General features: G+C 37.3%; 1 protein-coding gene across 4 annotated transcripts; it reads right to left on the reverse strand.

The window, feature by feature from the left end:
* Positions 1–2895: 2895 nt before the first annotated feature.
* Positions 2896–26053, reverse strand: Ly49s7 (Ly49 stimulatory receptor 7). Of its 4 annotated transcripts, none has more exons than XM_087658488.1 (8): positions 25114–26053; positions 21188–21351; positions 19598–19681; positions 18501–18719; positions 15473–15615; positions 10837–10940; positions 3182–3337; positions 2896–3088 (listed from the first exon to the last, which is right to left on the reverse strand). In XM_087658488.1, the coding sequence occupies exons 2-7, from the start codon at positions 21297–21299 to the stop codon at positions 3190–3192; spliced, it is 810 nt and encodes a 269-aa protein (XP_087514614.1). In that variant the 5' UTR covers positions 21300–21351; positions 25114–26053; the 3' UTR covers positions 2896–3088; positions 3182–3189. The 4 variants fall into 4 exon arrangements, with proteins under 4 accessions (XP_087514614.1, XP_087514616.1, XP_087514615.1 ...); XM_087658490.1 differs by lacking the exon at positions 25114–26053 and adding an exon at positions 22880–22993 and having other exon boundaries at positions 19598–19648; XM_087658489.1 differs by lacking the exon at positions 25114–26053 and adding an exon at positions 22880–22993 and having other exon boundaries at positions 19598–19672.
* Positions 26054–27256: the final 1203 nt, after the last annotated feature.

Consider the following 27256-nt stretch of genomic DNA (forward strand, 5'->3'; position numbering starts at 1 on the left):
TGCACAGCCAGACCTTATTAAGGCACTTTAGAATTGAGGTTCCCTCCTGTGATATGATTCTACTTTGTGTCAAATGTTCATAAAGTACTGAACACAATGAATACTTAGGAACAAACACCATGACCAATGAAACACAAGACACAACATTTGAAATGTAAATGAAAATATCCAGTAAAAAATGATACAACATTTAACTGGGACTGGCTTATAGGTTCAGAGGTTCACTCCATTACTAACACAGGAGTATGGCAGCATGCAGGCAGCACTGGTGCTGAAGGAGGATCTGAAATTTCTACATTTTAATCCAAAGGCAGTCAGGAGAAGAATGGCTTCCACATGACTATGGGAAGGTTCTCAAAGCCTGTCCCCACAGTGACTTACTTGCTCCAACCAGGTCATGTATTCTCCAGCAAGGCAACACTTCCTATTAGCCCTATGTCAAGCATATTCAAACTATGATACTGGGATATACTCAACCTGGGTTAAGAACTTTCCTCTTCTTGTGGACAGTAATCAGTAGAGAGAAGTAGGTCAGGTCATAGTCCAAGTGAAAACAGAATGTGTGCTCAGCCATATAGGACCATTGCGATAAACCTCTTCCCCAAACACAAACACCAAGTCTCTGAGAAAATATTGGAAGAGTAAGTAGAAAGAATACAAGAGTAGAGGACCCTCTGCACTTAATGAATTACTATTGTTAGGTGACAGGTACTACAAAAAAATGATTCATTTTTTGGTGATTTGGCCATTGGTATATTTTCTTGCTCCATTAGGCGCCCTACAACCATAAACCTATGGCAATCACTAATTAAGAAGACATGGTTTAAAGGAGAATATGTTAGAGCTCATGCAGGGGAATCTTGAGAGGTTCGTTTTTTGGAAGGCTTTGTTCTAGTAGCTTATTCTGTGGTAATGTCTACCTTTATTTTTAAGGCATGTTTCAGGTATGCAGAAGAAAGATGAATCATGTTTTTCCATCCATTCTGCTAGACTGTGTCTTTTATTGGGGAATTGAATCCACTGATGTTGAGAATTATTAATGACCAGTAATTCCTATTTCATGTAATTTTGATGTTGTTTTTGATGTTAGTTTCTCTCTCTCTCTCTCTCTCTCTCTCTCTCTCTCTCTCTCTCTCTCTCTCTCTCTCTCTCTCTCTGTGTGTGTGTGTGTGTGTGTGTTTGTGTGTGTGTGTGTGTGTGCTTCCCTTCTTTTTGAAGGTATGGAGTTTCTTCTTGTTGTAAATTATAAAAAATAAAAAGTATTGTTGTCTTTTACACCACTTGGTCCCCACTGCAGTGCCCCAAGATATCTGTGAGATATCTTGGCATAATCACATAACAACACAGCGGAGGCCCATTGTCTCCTGCAGCCGCACACTTTCCTACACTCAAACCATCACATAAAAGAACACACAACACAATAATGTTTGACACAATTGATAAGATATAATTGCCCACTTAAACATACAAAGCCCGGTACCATCCATCCCTTAGGAGCATTACTAACAACCTGTATATACACAGAAGAATTTTAACATCACCTGCCATGGCTTCTCACCCTCTCCTCTGCCCTGTCGCTCCTTTCTGTCCTAGTGTCCTCCTCTTCCTTCAAACTTCTCTCCTGCCCATCCTTCCTTCTCCTCCAATGACAGGCCTCCTTCTATCCTGTACCTGCCCCTCACATGTACTTTTCAAATTCAATGGGCAGAAGGTTCTGGTGAAGTCACCTGATTCCTAAGTAAGTGACTTGGCAGCTGTCCTTGGGGCAGTGGAATTAGCATCAAAATACAGATAAATTCAGGGCAAACCACAACATTACATATTTCTTGTGTCTTCATGTATTTAATTATTTGAGTTGGGTTGGACCTTTGAGTATTTCTGAAGGGCTTGATTTGTGAGCAGATACTTTTTGAATTTGGATTTGTCTTGAAATATATTTTTTCTCCAACTGGTGTGATTGAGAGTTTGGCAGGATATTTTAATCTAGATTGGAATCTGAAGAATTTTAGGGGTTGCAACATATGTGTCCAGGCTCTTTTAGATTTCAGTGTCTTTGATCAGAAGGCCATTGTAATTCTGATAGATACGCTTTGTATGTTATCTGTCCGTTCCACATTGTTTCTTTTAATACTCTTTCTTTGTTATGGAGATTTGTGTTATGATTATTGTGTGGGAAGAGGATTATTTTTCTGGTCAAGTCTAAGTGATGTTCTATAGGCATTTGTATGTTTATATGTATCTATTTCTTTAGGTTGGGAATTATTTTTCTATGACTTGTTGAAAATACTTTCTGGAATGTAGAGCTCTTAACTTCTATTTCTATTATTCTCTTAACTTTCTTCTATTTCTACTATTCTTGGCTTAGTTCTTTCAATGACAGTCTAGTTTTCCTGGATGTTTTGTATCAGGAAATTTTTAGAGTTCACTTTTTTTAATTAATGTATTAATATTTTCTCTTGTACTCTCTACACCTAAGATTCTTTCATTAATCTCCTACACTGTGTTGCTGATACTTTTATCTGTCATTCCTGTTCTCTTCTTTAGGTTTCCGAAACCCAGGATTCCCTAACTTTATGATTCTTTTATTGCTTATATTCCTCTCTCTTTGTTATTTCTAGTCCTTCTGCAAAAAATGTTCCTGGTGTGGCAGGCTTCTAATGGGTATCCGTGGGTCTGATGGTTTGGGATCTGCAGGTTTGTTCAGGAGCCACAGGTCTGATGAAATTGGGAAGACTGATATATGGAAAATGGAGGTCCCGCTGATATCCAGAGCGCCTCAAGTTTCTCCAGAGGACTCAGCAAGCAGGGAAGACAGAAGGGTAAATGCTATATACTAGTTCTTAATTATGCTTTTACTTAAGATGATTTATTCTACTCATAATAAAATACTCAGGCTGTTTATTAGGGTTATTTATTTAGTTCTATGGAAATTTTGAAAACAAATAAAACATTCATCCAGGCTTTGGGGGAAAGCCTGTCCAAAGATCTATCTTGTATCCACCAGGAAGGTAGATGTCCTCTGCTCTGTCAAGTCAGATTCCAGATTCCAGAACATTCACCAATCTTCCAGATTGTCTCTTTGTTTTCACTGCAAATGAAGTTCTATGATCAAAACACTTATTTCTAAGGAGTTATGAATTATTACAAAAAATAAGTAAGAAACAGGATATTTCAGTTTTACCTTTAACACTAATTGGAGAGTAAATCAGGGAATTTATTCAATTTCTTCCCACAAATACAGCTGTATAAATTTATACAGTCAGTATGGTCTAGTCTTGTTTTAGATAAGAATACACATCCTCCAAGCTTTTCATTGAATTTCATTGTGTTTGAGGCACTAAGGAACAAAAACAACAAGGGGCAACTGTTTAGTTCAGAACATTCACTGAAATGTTTTGATTTTAAAAATTCTACATGCCAAAGTAGATATAATATGTAACTAATCCTAAGTTCATTACTAAAATATGTTCTTTTGTTTAAGCTCATTAAAAAAACATTGTCCCTTTGTTACCACAATATCCCAATCTATTTTCACATTTGCAATTTTTGGTCAGCAGGAAAACTAATTTTCAATATTGCCAAGGAATTATTTTATGCTGACTCTCCTCTCCCATTGTTATCTTGTGTTTAAAAGTGCTAGGATAAAAGTAAAAACAGATTGTGACATACAAACATTGTCTTACATGCTCGTGTTGTAAGGAGAAAGGGAAGACTTATGTGGTAAAGTAGACAGAACTAGCAGAATCTCATCTTAACAAAGGAGGATGAGACATTCAGGAGAAAAAAATCACAAAGGGAAATACAGACAGAGATAATAAACTGAATAGATTTGCCCACAATGCTTAGGACAACGCTAGTCCTTATGGGGACTTAGCAACTTTCTGGGAAATTTACAGCCTCCTCAAGCTTTTGCTCTTCAAACTGTTTCTTTTAGAACTATTTTTTCTTGTAGCTTTGGGTTTCTGAAACAGTTTTTCTGTGTGGTCCTGACAGTACTGAAACTAGCTCTGGAGACCAGGCTAGCCACAAACGCAGAGATGATCTGGCCTCTGCTCACTAAAAACTATGCCCCAGCGCTGAGAATAAAAGCATGTAACACCTGACACTCAAGTTAGAAGAATTATTTTAAAGAAATACAATGAACAAGTTAAAGAGTCAAAGCCTGCAACTTAAAGATACTTCAGTTTTTCTGACACTTAAAATGTAAATCCAATTCAGCCAAGGAATCGAGTTCCAAATCAATAGTTCAAAGCATTGAACTGGTGAATATAAAACACCTAGCAGACTGCCTAGAGTATAATTGGTGCAAAAAAATTACCTGTGTGCATCATAAGTTGCTGGAGCATTTTTATTGGATATTTTTATTTATATTTCAAATGTTATCCCATTTGCCGATTTACCATCCATAAACACCCTATCCCATCCAGCCTCCCCCTTGTTTTACGAGGGTTTTCCCCTACACATCCACCCAACACTTCCCACCTCCGTGCCCTGACACCCCAAAAACCTGAGTGGTCCAAGCCTGGCAGAACCAAGGGGTTCTCCTGCCATTGGTGCACAACAAGGCCAGCCTCTGCTACATATGAAGGTTGAGCCATGGGTCTGCCCATGTGTACAATTTGAATGGTGGTTTATTGCTGGGAGCTCAGGGTGCCTGGTATTGTTGTTCTTGTGGAGTTGAAAACCCCTTCAGCTCCTGCAATCCTTTCTCTAACTCCTCCACTGGGGACTCTGCTCTCAGTGCAGAAGTTGGCTGCAAGTATTTGTCATGCTCTGTCATAGCATCCAAGAAGAGAGCTTCCTGTCAGTATGTACTTCTTGGCATCAGCAATAGTGTTTGGGTTTGGTAGCTGTAAATGGGCTGGATTCCCAAGTGGGCCAGTCTCTAGATGGCCTTTCCTTCAGTTTCTGCTCCCAAATTTGTCTCAGTATTTCCACATCTGAGTATATTTGTTTCCCCTTCAAAGAAGTACTGAAGCATCCACACTTTGCTTGTCCTTCTTCTTGATCTTCATGTGGTCAGAGGATTATATCTTGTGTAATCAGTGATACTGGGCTAATATAAACTTACAAGTGAGGATACACCATGTGTATCATTTTGTAATTGGGTTGACTCACTCAGGATTACATTTTCTAGTTCAATCCATTGGACTATAAATTTCATAAATTCATTATTTCAATAGCTGAGTAGTACCCAATAGGGAAAATGTACCCCATTTTCTGTATTCATTCGACTGTTGAGGGTGCATCTGGGTTCTTTCCAGTTTCTGGCTAGCATTAACAAGACTGCAGTGAACAAAGTGGAGCATGTGTCCTTGTTATATGTTGGAGCACCTCTTCAATATATGCTTCAATATATGCACAGGAGTGGTATAGCTTGGTTCTTAGTTAGTACTGTCCAATTGTCTAAGGCCAGACTGCTTTCCAGAGTGGTCGTACCACATTGCAGTCCCACCATCAACGGAGGATTGTTCTTCTTTCACTACATCCACTGTAGTATCTACTGTCACTGAATTTTTGATCTTAGCTATTGTGATTGCTGTGAGGTGGAATCTCAGGGTTGTTCTCACTCACTTGCATTTGCCTGATGACTAAGTATGCGGAACATTTCTTTAGGTAATTCTCAGGCATTCGATATTCTTCATCCGAGAATCCATTGTTTAGATATGTACCCATTTTCAATAGGTTTATTTGATTCTCTGGAGTCTAACTTCTTGAGTTCTTTATATATATTATATGTTAGACCTCTATCAGATGTATGATTGGTAAATATTGTTTCCCAATCTGTTGGTTGTTGCTTTGTTCTAATGACAGTGTCATATGCACTACAGAAGCTTTGCAGGTTTATGAGGTCCCATTTGTCCATTTTTGATCTTGGAAAATCAGCCATTGAAATTTTATTCAGGTAATTTTCTTCAGTGTCTACATGTTCAAGACTCTTACCCAATTTTTCTTTTATTAGGTTCACTATATCTGGTTTCATGTGGAGGTCCTTGATTCACTTGGACTTAAGCTTTACACAGGGTGATAATAATGGATCTTTGGCATTCTTCTACAAGATGACCTCTAGTTGAACCAGAACCATGTGTTGAAGATGCTATTTTTTTAACTGGGTGGTTTTAGCTCCTTTGACAAGGATCAAATGGCCATCGATGTGTGGGTTCATTTCTGGATCTTCAGTTCTATTCCACTGATGTACCTGCCTGTCTCTGTACCAATAACATAGAGTTTTTATCATTATTGCTCTGTAATACAGCTTGACGTCAGGGTTTTATTGTTCTAACAACAAAAGGGAAGTTCTTTTATTGTTGAGAATAGTTTGAGCTATTCTGGGTTTCTGTTATTTCAAATGAATTTGCAAATTGCTCTTTCTAACTCTATGAAGAATTGAGTTGGAATTTTGATGGGGATTGCATTGAATCCGTAGACTGCATTGTGCATGTTTGCCATTTTTACAATATTAATCCTGCCAGTGATGAGCATAGCATGTCTTTCCATCTTCTGAAACTTCTTCAATTTCTTTCTTCAGCGACTTGTCATACTTGCTTGGTTAGAATCACGCGAGTTATTTTATTTATCTGTGACTGTTGTGAAGGATATCGTTTCCCATATTTCTTACTCAACTTGTCTATCCTTTGACTAAAGGAAAGCTACTGATTTGGTTGAGTTAATTTTATATCCAGGAGCTTTTCTGAAGTTGTTTATCAGGATTAGTAGTTATCTGGGGGAATTTATGGGTTCACTTTAGTATACTATCATGACAACAGCACATATTGATATGTTGACTTCTGCCTTTCCAAGTTGTATGCGTTTGACCTCCTTTGATTGTTGTCTGATTGTTCTACCTCAGTCTTGAAATACTATATTGAATAGTTAGGGAGAGAGTGGGCAACCTAGTCTAGTCACTGATTTTAGTGGGATTGCTTCAAGTTTCTCTACATTTAGCTTAATGGTGGCTAATGGTTTGCTGTATATTGCATTTACTATGTTTAGATATGGGCCCTGAATTCCTGATCTTTCCAAGATTTTTAACATAAAGGGGTATTGAATTTTGTCAAATGCTTTCTCAACATCTAATGAGATTATCATGGGGTTTTTTCTTTAAGTTTATTATACAGTGGAATTAGTTGATTGATTGCAATATATTGAAACATCCCTGCATCCATGGGACGAAATGTACTTGACCATAATCGATGATCATTTGATGTGTCCTGTGATTTGACTTGTGAGTATTTTATTGAGGTTTATTTTTTCATTGATATTCATAAGGGAAATTCTTCTATAATTCTTTGTTTGTTGGGTCTTTGTGTCATTTAGATATAAGCATAATTGTGACTTTATAGATGGAATTGGGTAGTGGTCCTTTAGTTTCTGTTAGGTGAAATAATTTGGACAGTATTGGTATTAGGTTTTCTATGAAGTTCTGATAGAATTCTGTACTAAACCCATTTGGCCCTGGGCATTGTTTTTGGTTGAAAGATTTTAGTTATTGCTTATATTTCTTTAGGAGTTGTTGAACAGTTTAGATGATGTATTTGATATTGATTTAATTTTAGTACCTTATATCTGTCTAGAAAACTGTCCATTTCATCCAGATTTTCAGGTTTTGTTGAGTATAGGCTTTTCAGTAGGAACTGATATTTTTTTTGAATTTACTCAGATTCTGTTTTCTGTCTTCATTTTCATTTCTGATTGTGTTAATTGGATACTCTGTTCCCTCTGGTTAATCTGGCTAAGGATTTACATATTTGGTTGATTTTCTCAAAGAATCTGATTCAGGTTTTCTTGATTTTTGTGAAGTTCTTTTTGTGTCTACTTAGTTGATTTCTGCCCTGAGTTTGATTATTTCCTTCAGTCTACTCCTATTGGGTGTATTTGTTTCTTTATTCTAGAACTTTTAGGTGTGCTGTCAAGGTGTTAGTATATGCTCTCTCCAGTTTCTTTTTGGTGCCACTCTGGGCTATGAGTTTCCTCTTAGCACTGCTTTCTTTGTGTCCCATAAGTTTGTATATGTTGTGCCTTCATTTTCATTAAATTCAAAAGTCTTTAATTTCTTTCTTTCTTTCTCTCTTGACAAATATTTCAGTGAGTAGAGCATAGTTAAGTTACATATGTATGTGGCCTTTCTGTCATTTTTGTTGTTATTGAAGACCTGCGTTAGACAATGGTGATGTGATAGAATGCATGGAATTATTGCAATCTTCGTATATCTGTTGAAGCCTCTTTAGAGACAGCCTATATGGTCACTTTGAGAGAAGGTACCATGAGGTGCTGACAAAAAGGTATATTCTTTTGTTTTAGAATGAAATTGTCTATAGTCATCTGTTAAATCATTTGCTTCATAACTTCTGTTAGTTTCACTGTGTCTCTGTTTATTTTATATTTACCTCATTTGTCCATTGTTGCGAGTGGTGTGTTGTAGTCTCCCACTGTTATTGTGTGATGTGCAATGTGTTTGAGCTTTAGTATGTTTCCTTACATCAATGTAGGTGCCCTTGCATTTCGAGCATAGATATTCAGGATTATGAGTTCCTCTTGCTGGATTTTTCCATTGATGATTGTCATATGTCAATCATGGTCTTTTTTGATAATTTTTGGTTTAAAGTCGATTTTATTCGATATTAGAATGGCTACTCAAGCTTTTTTCTTGGAACAATTTGCTTAAAAAATTGTTTTCCAGCTTTACTCTGAGACAGTGTCTGTCTTTGTCACTGAAGTGATTCCTGTATATAGCAAAATGCTGGGTCCTCTTTCGTATACAGGAATTTCTTTTCTGGTCCAATCAATTTGGAGTTCTGTAGATTTCTTCTATGTTTATGGGCATCTCTTTCCTTAGTTTTAGGAAATTCTCTTCTACAATTTTGTTGAAGATATTGACTGGCCATATAAATTGGGAATCTTTGCCCTATTCTATTTCTATTATCCTTAGTTTGATCTTCTCATTGTGTCCTGGGTTTCCTGGATGTTTTTGTTCAGGAGCTTTTTCTGTTTTACAATTCTTTCTGTTGTATCAACATTTTCTATCATATCTTCTATCCCTGAGATTCTCTCTTCTATCTCTTGTATTCTGGTGGTTATGCTTGCATCAATGACATATGATCTCTTCCTAGGTTTGCTATCGCCAGGCTTGTCACCCTTTGTGATTTCTCTATTGTTTCTAATTCCGTTTTTATTTGCTGGATGGTTTTGTTCAATTCCTTCACCTGTTTGGCTGTGTTTTCCTATAATTTTTTGAGGGATTTTCATGTTTCCTCTTTAAGGGCTTCTACTTGTTTATATCTGTTGTCCTGTATTTCTTTAAGGGAGATATTTATGTCCTTTTGAAATCCTCTATCATCAGCAAGAGATGTGAGTTTTCAATCCAAATCCTGCTTTTCTGTGTTGGGATATCCAGTATTTGTTTTTGGTGGAAGAACTGGGCTCTGATGATGCCAAGAGGGCTTGGTTTCTAATTCTTAGGTTGCTACACTTGCATCTCGTCATCTAATTATCTCTGGTTTTACCTGGTCTTGCTGTCTCTGACAATGGCTTGAACCTCCTTCAAGACTATGTGTCAGCACTACTGGAGACTAGTTTTCTCTCAGTGAGATCTGGATACAGAGAGCACTGTGTCAAAGTCAGCTCTGGTATAGGCAGATACTAGAAAGATCCTATTCCAGACTCTTCCTTGGTGCCTGTGTCCAGAGGGTTACAGGTGGGTCTCTCTTGAGCCAAGAATGTGAGAAGAAGTGATGTTCTCAACTGTGCTCTCACGATTCTCAACACTTCTGAGAGTCCCACTCGCTCTTTCACAGGATCTGGGTACAGAGCACTGTGGAACTGGGTCACTCCAGGAGCAGTCTGAAATTGTATTTTCTGACCGAACACCAGATGGCAAATTATTTGCAAACAAGCACTGCAAAACCCCTAATTTCCTTTTATATAATTTTTATAGATAAAGCCAATTGCAATCACAAATCTGGTACCATTATTTGCAACAAAGTTTTGTAGCACCCCTAACTTCCTTTCATATAATTTTCATAGCTGAAGCCTATTGCAACTACAAATTTAGTACAATGGGGAAAAGCTCACCTAGACAAAAGCTAATTAGTATAAAAATGCAAATCCTGAGAGTGTACACATTTACATTCTAGTTTTTCTTTCTTTATATGGGAGATTCAATTCTTTACTGAGGGTGTGGCCACTGTGAGTTTCCTTTTTCCAGTGAATAAATTACAAACACATACCTATGAACATTACTTTAAAATGAGTTAGCACAACACATGTAAAGAGCTTTTAATAGTAGTATAGGGTGATATGATCATAAAAATTTTATGTATATGAAATAATTCAGAAAAAAATACAGTTAATAAAGATAATCAGTGAACAGTTTTCTATTAGATTAAAAATTAGGAAAAGAATTTGAGATTTCCACAATACATTGAAATGGAAGGTTTAGCTGTATATAAACATGTTCTTATATTTATAAATAACCACCAATTGTATAAGCTACCATCAATAAAAATCACATGAATGTCTCAGAGACTCACACCCATTTTATCTGTCAAGATCATTGAGTCACTTCACACCATCTCAAATTGTTGACTTTTTAGTGCCCTTTGCAATGTAGAAGACACAATTCTGAGATGTATGCAGTATTAACTCAATTTTGCTCAGTTCCTTGACCATATATATTCCCTTTTTAAAATCTGCTCAGAAACTTCCGTATGCAAATTTTCTTTACCCATGAGATCATAGAAAATTAGTAAAGTCATGTAAAAGAAGAGAAAAGTCTTTGCACACATTCCTCCCAATTCCCACACCAGTGGGAAGAGTCTGAAGTGTTCAGAAACTCACAGTTTAGATGGTCCACTTTCAATCCATGCCCATTCCTTTTTTTCTTTATCATATGAAAATCCAATCCAGTAATTGTCTGTAATAAGCTGTTGCTGAAGGAACTTCTATAAAGGAAAGAGCACACCTTATGATGAAATTTCTGTCAGTTAGATGACAGAACAAGCACGAAAAGTTCCCTGCATTTCTATGACATTCTCTGATGTCTTCCCAATGGTCAGTCCTACCATTTCTTTAGTGACTTACTACTAGTAGAAATTTTATATCAATACTATGTCAGCTCAATCACTTTTTTATATAAACATTTCAGGTGTCCTGAGATGTGGTATTTGGGACTGTGTTTCTTAGACCAAGTCTCACTATGTACCTAAGCCCTTTCCTTGAACTCACAATTAAGGCAAGAATATTTTAGAGTTGGCATTTTGTTTCACAGACAAATCAGTTTCTTCTATTACAACTTCTATGCCTGAGCTAAACACAAGAAATCTCAACAGAGAAATCATGAATGGCAAACAAATATATTAGTAAATGTTCAAAGTCCTTAGCCATCAGGGAAATGCAGATCAGAACAACTCTGAGATCCCATCTTATACCAAAAAGACTGGCGAAGATTAAAAACTGAAGGGATAGCAAATGCTCCAAGAATGTGGAGAAAAGGGAACATTCCTCCATTGCTAGTAGGAGGGCACACTTTTACAAAAATTTAGAAATCAATTTGTTTGTTTTTTAGAAAAATCTCTATACAACTCCTGGGCATATACCCAAAAGATGTTCCACCTTCCCTCAAAAGAGACACTTGCTCAGATATGTTCAAAGCAGTTTGATTTTAATAGCCAAAAAGTGGAAACAACTTAGATGTCCCTCAACTGAAGAATGAATAAATAATGTGGTACATTTTTACAATGGAATACTATTCCTCTCTGAAAAACAAAGGCATCATGAATTTTGCAGGAGAAAATGAATAGAACTTGATAATTTCATCCTGTGTAAGATAAGCAAGTCCAAAAAGGGTTTACATGGTATGTATTCACTTATAAGTGAACATTAACTATAAATTTTGGATGCCCATGCTATACACTCCATACACGCAAGTGGATGGACAGCAAGAAGGTGCAAGCAAGGATGCATAAATCTCACTTAAAAGCAGAAATTAAATGGTCAAAAGGCTGAGAGAGGGAGAACTGCATGGAAGATGGGATGATGAACAAAGTGTGGGTTCTATATTGGGTATGAGAAGGGGAGGAAGGGAATGCCTGATGGCAATGATAATGAATGGAAATCTGCAACTGATGGGGGCAGTGTAGGGGACATCTCCATGAAAAGATGGAATCCAGGGATATGGGAAGCACACAAGAATCAACAGGGTTATCCTTAACTGTGACTAAATGCAGCCTAGGGAGTCTGCATACTATGTTCAAAACAAACCCAGGGGAATGATAGGCACAGCAACATACCCTCAAACTTTTGACCCAAAACTTACACTGTCTACAAGAAATGCAGTGTTTTGGGATCGAACAAAGACTGAGGAAACAGCCAACCAATAACTGGCTCAACTTGAGATACATCCCATGGAAAAGCATCAATCTCTGACATCATTAGTGATACTCTGCTATCCTTGCAGACATGATTCTGTGTGTAATCTGTGAGGATCCCTCTAGCAGCTGAATCATACATACACAGATGTCCATAGCCAAACGGTGGATAGATCTTGGGGACTTACAGAAGAATATTTGAAAAGATGGTGGGCTTTGAAGGGAGCAGGAATGCCACAGAAAGACTAACAGAAACCTGGACCGCTGTGGCATTCAGAATCAGAACCACAAAACAAAGAAAATACAGGGGGCTGAACCTAGGCTTCCATGCACAAATGAAGTGTGGTTTTTCATAAGGGTCCAGAACAACTGGGATGGGGCAGTCTCAAAAACTGAAGCCTGTACATGGCTTATGTTCTTCTAACTGGGCTGAGCCTTGTTCTAACTCAGTGGTAAAAGATGCAGCTAGCGTCATGGACAATTGATGTGCCAGGGTACTAGGAAACCTTGGGGCCCACCAACTCATCAGAGGAGAAAGAGAAATGGGATATAGATTATGGGAGGAAGTGACCAGGAGGGAGTCCGTGAGAAATTAAGAAGTGAAATACTACTACTACTATTACTACCAGTACTACTACTACTACAACTAATAATAATAATAATAATAATAATAATAATAATAGACATTAAAAATCAGTTATGGTTACTGTATCAAGTGGAAATTAGTGTATTTCTTGACATTAAATCTTTTTATAACCAGGAAAGGGAATAATATTTGAAATGTAAATAAGAAATACCCAATTTATCTCATAAAACTGCAAAGCTTCTGTAAGGCAAAGGACACTGTGGTTAGGACAAAACCGCAACCAACAGATTGGGAAAAGATCATTACCAATCCTACAACAGATAGAGGCCTTATATCCAAAATATACAAAGAACCCAAGAAGTTAGACTACAGGGAGACAAATAACCCTATTAAAAAATGGGGTTCAGAGCTAAACAAAGAATTCAAAACTGAGGAATGCCGAATGGCTGAGAAACACCTAAAGAAATGTTCAACATCTTTAGTCATAAGGGAAATGCAAATCATAACAACCCTGAGATTTCACCTCACACCAGTGAGAATGGCTAAGATCAAAAACTCAGGTGACAGCAGATGCTGGTGAGGATGCGGAGAAAGAGGAACATTCCTCCATTGTTGGTGGGATTGCAGACTGGTACAACCATTCTGGAAATCAGTCTGGATGTTCCTCAGAAAATTGGACATTGAACTGCCTGAGGATCCAGCTATACCTCTCTTGGGCATATACCCAAAAGATGCCCCAACATATAAAAAAGTCACGTGCTCCACTATGTTCATCGCAGTCTTATTTATAATAGCCAGAAGCTGGAAAGAACCCAGATGCCCTTCAAAAGAGGAATGGATACAGAAAATGTGGTACATCTACACAATGGAATATTACTCAGCTATCAAAAACAATGACTTTATGAAATTCGTAGGCAAATGGTTGGAACTGGAAAATATCATCCTGAGTGAGGTAACCCAATCACAGAAAAACAAACATGGTTTGCACTCATTGATAAGTGGCTATTAGCCCAAATGCTTGAATTACCCTAGATGCCTAGAAGAAATGAAACTTAAGATGGATGATCAAAATATGAATGCTTCACTCCTTCTTTAAAAGGGGAACAAGAATACCCTTGGCCGGGAATAGAGAGGCAAAGATTAAACAGACACAGAAGGAACACCCACTCAGAGCCTGCCCCACATGTGGCCCATGCATATACAGCCATCCAATTAGACAAAATGGATGAAGCAAAGAAGTGCAGGCAAACAGGAGCCAGATGTATATCTCTCCCGAGAGACACAGCCAGAATACAACAAACACAGAGGTGTATGCCAGCAGCAAACCACTGAACTGAGAATAGGACCCCCCTTGAAGGAATCAGAGAAAGAACTGGAAGAGCTTGAAGGGGCTCGAGACCCCATATGTACAACAATGCCAAGCAACCAGAGCTTCCAAGTACTAAAGAATATACATGGACTGACCCTGGGCTCCAACCTCATAGGTAGCAATGAATATCCTAGTAAGAGCACCAGTGGAAGGGGAAGCCCTGGGTCCTGCTAAGAGTGAACCCCCAGTGAACTAGATTGTTGGGGGGAGGGCGACAGGGGGGGGAGGATGAGGAGGGGAACACCAATAACGAAGGGGAGGGGTGAGGGAGATGTTTGCCCGGAAACCGGGAAAGGGAATAACACTCGAAATGTAAAAGAAATACTCAAGTTAATAAAAAAAAAAAGAAAAGAAAAGAAATACCCAATTTACTGAAGATGGAAAAAATAAAAAAATTTTAAAAATCTTATGTTGTTATTTATCCCTGTATTACATTGTTGTGTAAATATTGTACCATTTTATGAATACCAAGGAATCAAAGTGATTCTGAAATCATTCCTCTAAAAAAGTATACTCTTAATATTTGAAGAGATTTGATTAGTAATAATTTAACCATGAATGTCAGAATCTTGAAAAACATGTTTTCTTTTAAATAGTGATTTTTAAAATGGATATGTTTTTTTTTTCAAAACATAAGAATACTATGCTGTAAAAATATGGACAATTTCAGTGAAAATTTCGATTCAGCTAACTGGTCAACCATTTAATTTAACATTTGTCACATCATCTCGTTTTACAGACAGGTCGAGAGCTCAACCACTTTCCCTATTGTCATCTGATTACTCATCTTAGGCATCCTCACTTCCACATTCCAAAGAGCAAACTCAAGACATTGGGGGTTTATTTGGCCCTCTAAACAAATAAAAAACTGAATAAAAAGCTGTCAGCCACAGGATGTACCATAACAAAGGGTTAAAATTCATCAGCGAAAGATGTGCTTTCTGAGATATTCTCTTTTAAACTTATGAGAAAGGGATAAGACTGAAAGATACAAGTGTCTCTGTAGTAATTAGGCTCCTGTTAACAGACCTGGATCCCACAGTTTTGAACATGTTACAGGTAAACCATATACAATTAAAAACAAATCTGGATTGAGTAACTCATGGTTAGATACAGATTCTAAGAGAGTAAAGGGGCAAGTGTCTACAGTACCCGTTCGTCCTCATCATCTATCTTCAGGAGGAATAAACTGGAATTCTGGCAGGTCTGTTTACATTCATCCCATGATTTTCCATCCTTGATGACATAATAACATTTTATACCATAGCAGAACCAGTATGTTTCAATTTCACTGCCTACAACAGAGAAGATAAATGGTTAAACTTATTACTTTGTGGTATTCTATTGACAGATCAATATATTTATTAAGCCTGTGGAGGGGGAGTAAAATCCCACTGATCTCATAAATTGAGATTCTAAAATGCCCAGAGACCCTTGCACACCCATGTTCTATATGAAATTGTTTGTAACCATAGAGATACAAGAAAAAATAGGTTATGTGTTGATCATGGATGAATCAGTAGAGAAAATGTAGCATGAGCACACAAAAGTATACAATTCATCCTTTAAAGGGAAATGAATCAGCCCAGCACGATGACTTATGCCTATAACCTGAGCACTCCAAAGGGAGAGGCAGTAGGATCATCACTATTTTAAGTCCAGCCAAGGCTAAGCAGTGAACTCCAGTCCAGCTTTAGGTATACCATGAGTTCCAAGTCACCCTTGACTGGAGAATGACATCATTTTTTACACTAAAACCCAAATGGTTGACATGGATGAACTTAAGGATGGAACAACCTTATGATTCCATGCAGATCAGGTTTCTAAAGCAGCCCAACTCTATGAAGCAGAAGCTTGTAAGATACCAGGGGCTAGAAAAGAAGAAATGAACATGTGCTACTCAGAGACAGCTAAACTGATGGCAGAATTCTGGATCTGTAGATTACTAGATCTGCAGATCTAGTGTATTATCCCCACAATGATCTATATAATATTGTGCTCTTAGCATTGTTCCATGGTCTGTGCTGCATGCTCTTATCTTAAGAAAAATAAGAGACATATAAAGGAAGTTTTTTTTTGTTCATAGTCTATTTTTGAGATTATGTTGATGCCTTCAATGGTATGACCACATGCCAAATATTTCAATTTGAGTATTTTAAATTGTGTGCACTTTTGGTGTCGAAGTCACATCAATATGAATATTTTGTTTAGTGAGGGGCTGGGAATGGCCATTTTTTACTAACAAACTTTTTCTCCAACCTTCATTTTTCTGTGAACATATAGCCTTGTGGTCCTCATAGTGGCCTGAAATTTTCTGGAATGTCTGGATTGTTCAGAAAGTTATAATCCCCCTCCCACAACCACATATTCATAATAATTAAATCACTAAGTTACCCTTTTCAGACAATGAAGTCATTCTAAAGTAATGAAACAAAATATTTTCCATGGGTTTGGAATACTTCAAATATGTTTTTAGAATTTTTTCTGTCACATGTTTTGTAATGTAGCAATTGTAAATATATTAGTCCATACATAATGAGAATTGTCACATCTTACTATCACAATGTGGTGAGATTATATGCAAGAGGTCTTTGTGAACTCTAAATACTGAAAAAAATATTTAATGATGATTGATAAACTTTGTCAGTTAAAGAAGACCAGTCATGGCGAAGGATAAGAAAGGTTCCTTATGATGTTTGATCTTTTCATCTTTCTAGCTTCAGTCACTGTCACTCACATGGCTGCACTGCGTGCACAACATGTTGAAGCTCTCCTGTTTGCTACAGAAAGGGTTGCTTTGTTACAAACAGTCCAACTCTCTCAAAAAAATGTCAGATGTATTATAATAGCCAGAAGCTGGAAAGAACCCAGATGCCCTTCAACAGAGGAATGGATACAGAAAATGTGGTACATCTACACAATGGAATATTACTCAGCTATCAAAAACAACGAGTTTATGAAATTCGTAGGCAAATGGTTGGAACTGGAAAATATCATCCTGAGTGAGCTAACCCAATCACAGAAAGACATACATGGTATGCACTCATTGATAAGTGGCTATTAGCCCAAATGCTTGAATTACCCTAGATCCCTAGAACAAACGAAACTCAAGACGGATGATCAAAATGTGAATGCTTCACTCCTTCTTTAAATGAGGAAAAAGAATACCCTTGGCAGGGAAGGGAGAGGCAAAGATTAAAACAGAGACTGAAGGAACACCCATTCAGAGCCTGCCCCACATGTGGCCCATACATATACAGCCACCCAATTAGACAAGATGGATGAAGCAAAGAAGTGCAGACCGACAGGAGCCGGATGTAGATCGCTCCTGAGAGACACAGCCAGAATACAGCAAATACAGAGGCGAATGCCAGCAGCAAACCACTGAACTGAGAATAGGTCCCCCGTTGAAGGAATCAGAGAAAGAACTGGAAGAGCTTGAAGGGGCTCGAGACCCCAAAAGTACAACAATGCCAAGCAACCAGAGCTTCCAGGGACTAAGCCACTACCTAAAGACTATACATGGACTGACCCTGGACTCTGACCCCATAGGTAGCAATGAATATCCTAGTAAGAGCACCAGTGGAAGGGGAAGCCCTGGGTCCTGCTAAGACTGAACCCCTAGTGAACTAGTCTATGGGGGGAGGGCGGCAATGGGGGGAGGGTTGGGAGAGGAACACCCATAAGGAAGGGGAGGGGGAGGGGGATGTTTGCCCGGAAACTGGGAAAGGGAATAACACTCGAAATGTATATAAGAAATACTCAAGTTAATAAAAAAAAAATGTCAGATGTAAACAGGTACACACATATACATAAACACACAAAAAAACACACGTATGCAAATTAATCTTGAAACTTTATCTTTGTAAATGCTCTAATTTCATTTTAGCATAAATAGTTGATAAATACACTCTTATTTAAAAAAAGTTCCACGTCCTGTCAGCAACAAAGTTGTAGACTAAGATTTTCGCAGAGAAACAATCAAATTTTCAGGGGTACTTGTTTGTAACTTCATTTCCATGGAGCAGTAAGAGTCAGTGTCAGACATAAGGATCCCCCAAATGATTAACCCAACGATCATCAGCATATTAAGTTGCTGGTTGGACTTCAAAGCTTCCAGAGAAGACACAGTGGCTAGTAATGCAGTTCTGTATTCACATTCCTCATTCCCACTACATACCTGTATGTGGTGAGGAATTTACGACCGTCTTGGTTTTGCTGTACCATCTCTTCTGTTCTCTCTTGAGTGATTCCAGAAAATCATTGCCTGTACTACAGTCTATAGACTTTTTTCTCAGCATTTCTTCCTTTAAGTCAATGTCACTTTGCATGGAGCTGCAATTATGGTGGTGGTTTGGAATTTCCTGCAGTCCATGTTTTTTTTGACTATACTGAAAAACTAAATTAGTCACAGATGTAATATCAATAATTCTTAGAAAGAGTACATATTAAATTTTAAGAATACACAAAAAGCTTCACGTTGACAGCCAATACATATCATTACTTTCATTGGTACTTTAACATTTATACATTAGCACTTCAACTAATTCACTATAGAAACAGTTACATCAATTTTCTCAAAAATAAATTGCATGTAAAGTAAATAATACAACTGAAAATTTTTGGTGGGAGTAACTTCCATTCACTTCATTCTTTGAAGCACAAATTTACACATTATAACCTAAGTAAAATATTCAATAAATAGTTAACACACCATGAAAATATGAACTAAATATGTTAAGAAATAGCACAATTCTTTTTGGAGCATATGGAATGCAATATATCCACACACATAGCTATGTTTTAGCACAGCCTGTAAGTGATTTCCTCTGTCAATGTGGAGGAATCCAATAAACTTTAACCTTAAATTCCTCTGTACAAATGAACTCTTTTGACTTAAGCATAACCTCAATGTATATAGAAGAAATAGAAAAATAAGGACACCGATTCTTTGCATAGTGGTCTCTCATAAAATATTTATGTAAGATTAACAATCACATGAGATCAGAAAAAAAAGACTATCACCAAGTCCTCAGAAAGTACATAACCAAAAACATGACAGAATAAGGCAACTCCCAACAGCCCCAGATTTAACAGATTAGTTATGAAAGAGAACAGACACTACAGTATGTCAGGAAAAAAAATACTAATATCCAGAGATTCTGTCTCATCCAGTGATTACAAGCAGGACAAAGAATAGAGTGTAAAACTGCATGTTTCTTGTCTAAAGCTACTTTTTAGACACAAGTTCAAACATGATGTATCTCAATTACTCACTGTGTGACACCAATGCAGCAGCGATAACCAGCCGAAGGGGGATTCCGAGAGCTATCACAATGAGCAGACAGGGGACTGAACACACTTAAATCAACAAAACAAAGCAAGAAATTCTCCATGAAAAGACCACCCCTCAGTACTAATTACAATTTTTGTAGCATGGAAACAAAGGGAATTTTATACAAGTCTTTGATATGAACTGACTGAAAATGTGCTCTCAAAAGTATGCATTTCTACCTAAAATGTAGCCACTCAAGAAATCATATAGGTGTGAAGTCTCACAAAAGTTTGTACAATGGTTGTCCTATATTGTGAATCCTCCTGACTCAGCCTAACAGGAGCTAGATGATAGGCATGTAACCTCACCCATTTCTATAGGAACAAAAGTACCTTCTACAGATATCACTAGAGGCATAGATGCAATCCAAGTACAAGGTACTTGGTACCTTTACTTTACTTGGTAAAGCAGGGGCATGCAGTCCACCAGAAAGATAATTTGGCATGGAGGGGAAATAAAGAGGGATTGGATGTTCCTGAGAACTGGTAGAGAACGACAGCTGCTCTGGTCCTCAACTATCTATTTTTCCCTGTAATTTCAAATTGCTCAATATAATACTAAATATTTTGGTGTATCTAGTGTATTTGGAATCTGACACTCATGCCTCTAATTACCACTACAAAAAAGAAAAAGATCTCAGCTTGGAGCACAGCTATAGCAGCAGCTTGTGCAGAGTAAGTAAAAAAGAGTAAAAATTGAGATTTCCTCAGTTTCATTAATAAACCAAATTATTCTTTGATAATTTTGGAGTTTAGCCATCCCCACACAATCTAATCCTCTCATCCCCTCTCCCTTCATCTGCAACTTTATTCTCAGGAAGAAACTTCCTAATTTGATGGACAATTCTTGGCTAGTTGCATTAGATGTTGGGATATTTCTGACAATTAAGATGCTTTCTTTGAGAGTGAAAGTATTGTTTCTAATGCATAAGCTTCATTTCCTTAGAATTTTCTTCCTCTAGAACTTTTTTGTGTTTTTTCAGACCATAGTTGTCTGTTAGTATTAATGTTTGGATATTTATGACAATTAAAACACTTTCTTTGAGAGTGAAAATATTGTTTCTAACGCCTAAGTTTTGCTTCCTTAAGAGTTCATTTCTCTAGAACATTTCATGTATTTTTAAGCACTGTTAGGTTTGAAGGTTTTGGAATCCTTCTTAATTAGACTAAATAATAAGAAAACCTCCAAATGCCTTCTCACTTCTTGATTCCCAATAAATTTTTCTTACACATTGACATTATACTAATCAGCAAATCTGATTTATTCCTTTACAAGCAAACATCCGAGAAGTAGACATATGGTTATATTTTTTCTTTCTGTTCCTTTTTATTTTAAATCTTGCTTTATTTTTTCACAATTTTGTACATAATTATCCTCCAATCAATACTCTTTTCTTACCTCTCACCCTGGTGCTTAACCAAGCCCAGATGAAATGGAACATTATACATTTCAATAAAAGCCAGTAGGATATTTTTAAATTATTAAGTTTAAAATACATTTTAAAAGTGATTTTAGACACTTAAAACACTTACCTCTGGGGCCAGCTTTTCTGGACGACTGAGTCTCCTCAGGCCTCACCTGGTTCTGTAACCCTGAAGACTTATGAAATCTCTCAGTGGAGAAAATGACCTCCTGCTCACTCATCTTGGGAGTATGTAGAGTATGTTCTCTGTTAAAATATGTTCCTGGGTGGTTTCTAAAAGAAAATGTTAAAATATCCACCTTTAGGAAGGTACATGGACTGATAATACAGAAGGTTGGGAAAGGTGGGGTCTGTCTAATTCCCTTAATGATACAAACATCCTGACAAGGAATGACCTCGATTTCCATTGAGGTGATTTCCCTTTGCAGACTTGTATTAAAATGGTTTATAATTCTAATGGCAACAACACTTTCTAGTAAATATGAAAAGAATTAAAAATTTACTACTAAGTCATTCTGATATTAGCACAGCTTGTTTGTTCAAATTATTCAGCATATAAAAATGTTAGGTAAAATTGGTATCAGTGGAAATCATTGAAAAATTATGCAAATAACAAAGTCTCAATGCCTTAGAAATAAAAATGTTGCTTTGAAATTATTTGCATACTTTGATAAATATATTAATATTGAATGATATTACAGTCTTTTTTTACATATATACATGACTCTCAGAGTTCCCCATACACTTCTGCAGGTGATCTAAGACACTTAAATATCTCTTGGGTTGAGGCCCAATCAGCTCAGATCTCCAACCTCTCCACCCAGCCACTATCTACACATTCCCATCCATGATTAAGCCTGGTAAATGTATTTAACTAGAAAAGATCCTATTGAGTCAGATAATCCAATCCAGACCATCTCATCAGGAGCTCCTGATTCAAAGTCTACAGAAATGCTTTGTAATTTTTAGTAACTGCAGCAACGAGGAAAGTAGAAAGGGGACTTTGCTTGGTGGGGTGTGGGAGCAACAGAGAGAGGCATAGAAGATACAATATTAAGTTTCAATCCAAAATCATTCCATGTACACAGTCATGTCACATATAACATAAAAATAACAATAACATAATGCATTAATAAACAGTAAGCATTTGTAACTGGCCTTTCCCTCACATTAAAAACTCAGCTGAGAACCAGAAGACAATAAAAACAAGCTGCACATGCATTCTTTTCTAGATTTTTAATGTATGAAGTTTACTGAAGTGAATCTTCTTTTGCCTTACTCCTTAACAAAAGAAAGAATCCTTTAATTACAGGATTATTTTTCAAAATTTTTTATTAATATTGCTCTTGGGATAGGTGTGCCCAATCCAAGTTGCATGAGTCCAGAAAACAACTTTACAAAGTGAGTTCTCTTACCCACCTTCATGTGAGTTTCAGGAATCAAACTCAGGTATTCAGTCAGGCTGCTGTAAAAGTATATTTACACGCTGACCATTTTACCTGGATCCTATTAGCACATCTTTCAGATGGATAGTATATAAACATTTAGCACAGTTAAAGACTCATGAACTCCATAGATTCCTCTACTTTAATTTCACAGTACACAAATAATTATTCCCAGCCTACTCAACAAGAAGATCACCAGTGCAGAATTACAATTTTCTCGTGCTACCAGAGTTAACATGATCTAACACAACCAACAGGGCTTCCTGCATCAATCCCACTCTCATGTTACACTATGTATAATTCTCTTGAATATATTTGATCATTTTATAGAAAATCAATAGTGCGGTTATTGTTACCTTGGTCTCTACACTGAAGTGATGCTGGTAGAAGGAATGGATCCCCCAATTGGGGAAATGTTTACCTCTCCTGGTCTGTATACTGTAAGAGGCTCCAAGACGAAAGGCAGAACTAACATTTCTCTGTGTAATACTCAACCTCAAGATCTTCTGCCCCTCCTCTTGACCAAAGTGAAAAGAGGAAATTACATTTGAAAGCTCACTCTGAGAGCAAAGGAGGAACATATGGTTCCATATACTATGAATGAAATATACATAAATGATATTTGATGTTTAAGAACAAGAATACTCCAGAGAGAGCAAAACAAGTGTCATTAGCAAAACTACTAGGAAAAAGAGGGACTGAAGATCCTCTACTTGCAACTTTTTAACAGACTGTTGGAAATTTTTTCTTATGCTACTATGTTTATATTTAATTCATGATTTTGAATCATGCTTGTTGCTTCTAATTATTATTAGCAATGCCTTTAAAGAATTCACATTTCCACTGATAAAGTCTTCCTTTACACTCTTCTAGCTTTTTAATTATAAATGGAAGAATCTATGAACATTGATGTAATTTCATATGCAGTGGTTACTGCTGATGTTTTCATGATACTGGAATATCAGCAAATATTCCTCCCCAGAGCTACAGACCCATGCCTCAGTTTGGGTTTCTTCCAGTGTTGTGTTTTTGGCTTGTTCGTTTTTGTGGTTGTTGTGGTTGTTGTTTTAATGTAGCTGTACCTTGCTGTGGACCACCAGCTGCTCTCACATTCACACACCTCTGGAGTAACACTTTTCTGCCTTTGCTTTACAGCTGTACACGACTACACCAATTTCATACATGTTTCTGATAGTAATTTTTCTAATAAATTACAAGCTTTTCTTCATTTTACATATATTGATCTCAAGATATCTTAAGCCTTACATATTTATCAATAATTTATGTATGGCATAAATTAATTAGATAATGTTTCACTGCTGAACATTCTTTTTATTTTATAGCATTTTGTTGTTCTGAGTTTTAAAACTAGAAAAAACATACTTTCATAAATACTAAGAAAGACATTCTATGTATGAAGTCATAGGATTCAAGGAGATAGAAATTTTAGAAATTTTGATGTATATTATCGAATGACATCTAGTTCAATTGCACACTATAATGATTTTTGAAGCTGAAATAATGTGGTTTTTTCTATGAATTTGCCATTGCATTTGTGATGAGAATTCCTAGAAAGAAAGGGTTTGAGCAAAGACTGCTTCAAACTACAGAGAAGTGGTGACATGGTGTGGGCCTAGAGACCAATTATCTTAGAAGTTAGCTCTAGTCCTCTAAGTAACCTGTGTCAGAACTAACATTAATAGATTATGAAATTCGTAGGCAAATGATCAGAACTGGAAAATATCATCCTGAGTGAGCTAACCCAATCACAGAAAAACACACATGGTATGCACGCATTGATAAGTGGCTATTAGCCCAAATGCTTGAATTACCCTAGATGCCTAGAACAAATGAAACTCAAGACGGATGATCAAAATGTGAATGCTTCACTCCTTCTTAAAAAGGGGAACAAGAATACCCTTGGTAGAGAATAGAGAGGCAAAAATTAAAACAGACACAGAAGGAATACCCATTCAGAGCCTGCCCCACATGTGGCCCATGCATATACAGCCATCCAATTAGACAAGATGGATGAAGCAAAGAAGTGCAGGCAGACAGGAGCCGGATGTAGATCTCTCCCGAGAGACACAGCCAGAATACAGCAAACACAGAGGCGTATGCCAGCAGCAAACCACTGAATTGAGAATAGGACCCCCCTTGAAGGAATCAGAGAAAGAACTGGAAGAGCTTGAAGGGGCTCGAGACCCCATATGTACAACAATGCCAAGCAACCAGAGCTTCCAGGGACTAAGCCACTACCTAAAGACTATACATGGACTGACCCTGGACTCTGACCTCATAGGTAGCAATGAATATCCTAGTAAGAGCACCAGTTGAAGGGGAAGCCCTGGGTCCTGCTAAGACTGAACCCCCAGTGAACTAGATCGTTGGGGGGAGGGCGGCAGGGGGGAGGATGGGGAGGGGAACTCCCGTAAAGAAGGGGAGGGGGATGTTTGCCCTGAAACCGGGAAAGGGAATAACACTCGAAATGTATATAAGAAATACTCAAGTTAATAAAAAAATAGATTTGATTAATAAAAAAAAACTCCATGAAGTCTACGAACATAGCGAACCACTAAATTCCACTAACCTGAAGGCTTAGAGTGTCTTCTCCCATCTTTCTGCAAAGACCTCTCTGATACACCAACAATGGATGATGGAAATTTCTTGATTTATGAATTTCTAGGTACTTCAAAACTCCAAAAACTCGTTATACATTGAAAGTGGAGGCATGGTCATTCAAAATGTTTCCAGAATATATTGTCTTTTATTCTTTTTACTATGAAAGCTGGTTTTTGAATCAATAGCCCTTCGTTTAAAGCTTGCTGTGCACACATTGCTACTGAAGTTGCACATTCTAGTGATGCTTCACATGCTGAATACTTTAGACAATTCACAGAGATAGAATGTAGAAAGGGTTGACCTCATATAACAGAATAATCACAATAACAACAATGATAATACTAATACCAGTGATAGTAACAAATCAATATTAGTAACAGAATAAACAGAAGATGGAAAAGATTATTTGATTTCAATAATCTGTTGCTATGAGCTCACACTTTGCAGAATATGTTCACATCTATCAATAAACTTTACTTTCATTTGATTGTAGATTTTCCACGTTGGTTCTTGTTTATGATGAAATCAAATTAACCTCTTCTTAAAATCAAGAGACAGTGGTTAATCAAGCCCAGGTAAATGGCAGATAGCTCAAGAGTAGAAGGGGAACTGACGATGCACTGACAAGCATGATGCCTAAAAGGGTATGTCAGAGAGGACCTTTGATTCTCTCCTACATTACTAACTTCAATCTACCCTCAAATCATCATTACTTCTGTTCTAGAAAACCCACAGTTCTCCCTCATCTGGGAGGTTTATATCACAGTGCCCACATAAATATCAAGGGTGCTGAGACCTGTTTGTATCTTATCTCTAATGAGAGGGTGTCATCTTTACCAGAGATGATCACCATATTCACAGGGCACATTTGTATATGCTTTCTGCATATCGTTGCCTCCTTGAACATCATGAAAAAACTGTGGGCAAGAAGTCCATAACTGTTTGGTCATAATCGTTACCATAGCATTAATGGGAGATAAGGGGCCTACCAGTGTGATTGAGGAAGGAGGAGGGTAATTAACAGATACCAAACACACAATGGGTGGTTTTTGTTTGTTATTTGTTTGTTTGGATAGATAACAGCGTGTCTATAAATGTAAACTCAAAGAGCAGCAGCTTTTGCTTAGTTTTGTACAATGAGCTCTGAATTGTCTGTAAACTGTTAAGTGGCACAATTAGCCACTTGAAAGATATAATGATTGGAGAAGAATTGAAAATGATTGACAGTCCAGTTTTGTTTCTTTAACTAAAGTGAAACATAAAACATGAAGCACCAAACTCACAAGTAATAAAACAGTGACATGAAAAACTTGAAGATATTGTTTTCTTGACATTTGTCTTAATTTTTTTTTGTGAAAAATCAAACAAAAAACACACACAGAAACACATATTCACACAAATACATATTTATTTTTCTGGCTACTTTGCTGTAAAAGTATTTAGTTATGAAACCTCAAGTGTCCACTCCTTTATGTTGAGGCAGACACAATACTAGTTCCACATTCAAACCTTCCAATCAGAACCTCAGACCTCAGTGAAATTGCTCAGCTGCAAGCTGCTCTTCCTATCCCAGGCTGAGATACGGGACACCTGCTGTAGTTAACAGTCCATAGGATAGGGCTAACCACTTGCTTCACTGGGAGAACTGACTGATCCTGGCCAGAGTCCCATTTCTTGGTGACTCTGTTTTTGTTTTTGTTTTTATTAGATATATTTCTTTACTTACATTTAAAATGTTATTCCCTTTCCCGGTTTCCTGTACATAACACCCTTCCCCCTACCCCTACCCTATACTGGTGTTCCCTGCATCCACCCACCTTACCGCCCCTACCCCAGGCATTCCCCTGCACTGGGGGTCCAAACTTGTCAGGACCAAGGGCTTCCCCTTTCACTGGTGACCCAAGAAGTGTATTCACTGCTACATATGCAGTTGGAGTCCTGGGTTAGTCCATGTATGGTCTTTGGGTAGAGTTTAGTCCCTGGAAGCTCTGGTTGGTTGTCATTGTTGTTCTTAAGGGATTTCAAAGCTCCTTCAGCTCTTTCAGTCCTTCCTCTAATTCCTGCAAAAGGGGTTCTGTTCTCAGTTCAGTGGTTTGCTGCTAGCATTTACT

Source organism: Rattus norvegicus, chromosome 4 (assembly GCF_021556685.1).
Source record: "Rattus norvegicus strain SHRSP/BbbUtx chromosome 4, alternate assembly SHRSP_T2T, whole genome shotgun sequence".
In the NCBI taxonomy this organism is placed as follows: Eukaryota; Metazoa; Chordata; class Mammalia; order Rodentia; family Muridae; genus Rattus; species Rattus norvegicus.

Excerpts from the sequence above, each read along its gene's own strand:
- Ly49s7 (XM_087658488.1), bottom strand. The coding sequence starts at position 21,299 with ATGAGTGAGCAGGAGGTCATTTTCTCCACTGAGAGATTTCATAAGTCT. Across the intron at positions 15,616-18,500 it reads AAATTCCTCACCACATACAG|GCAGTGAAATTGAAACATAC; the intron begins GTATGTAGTGGG and ends TCTCTGTTGTAG. Across the intron at positions 10,941-15,472 it reads TAGATGATGAGGACGAACGG|AAGTTCCTTCAGCAACAGCT; the intron begins GTACTGTAGACA and ends TTTCCTTTATAG.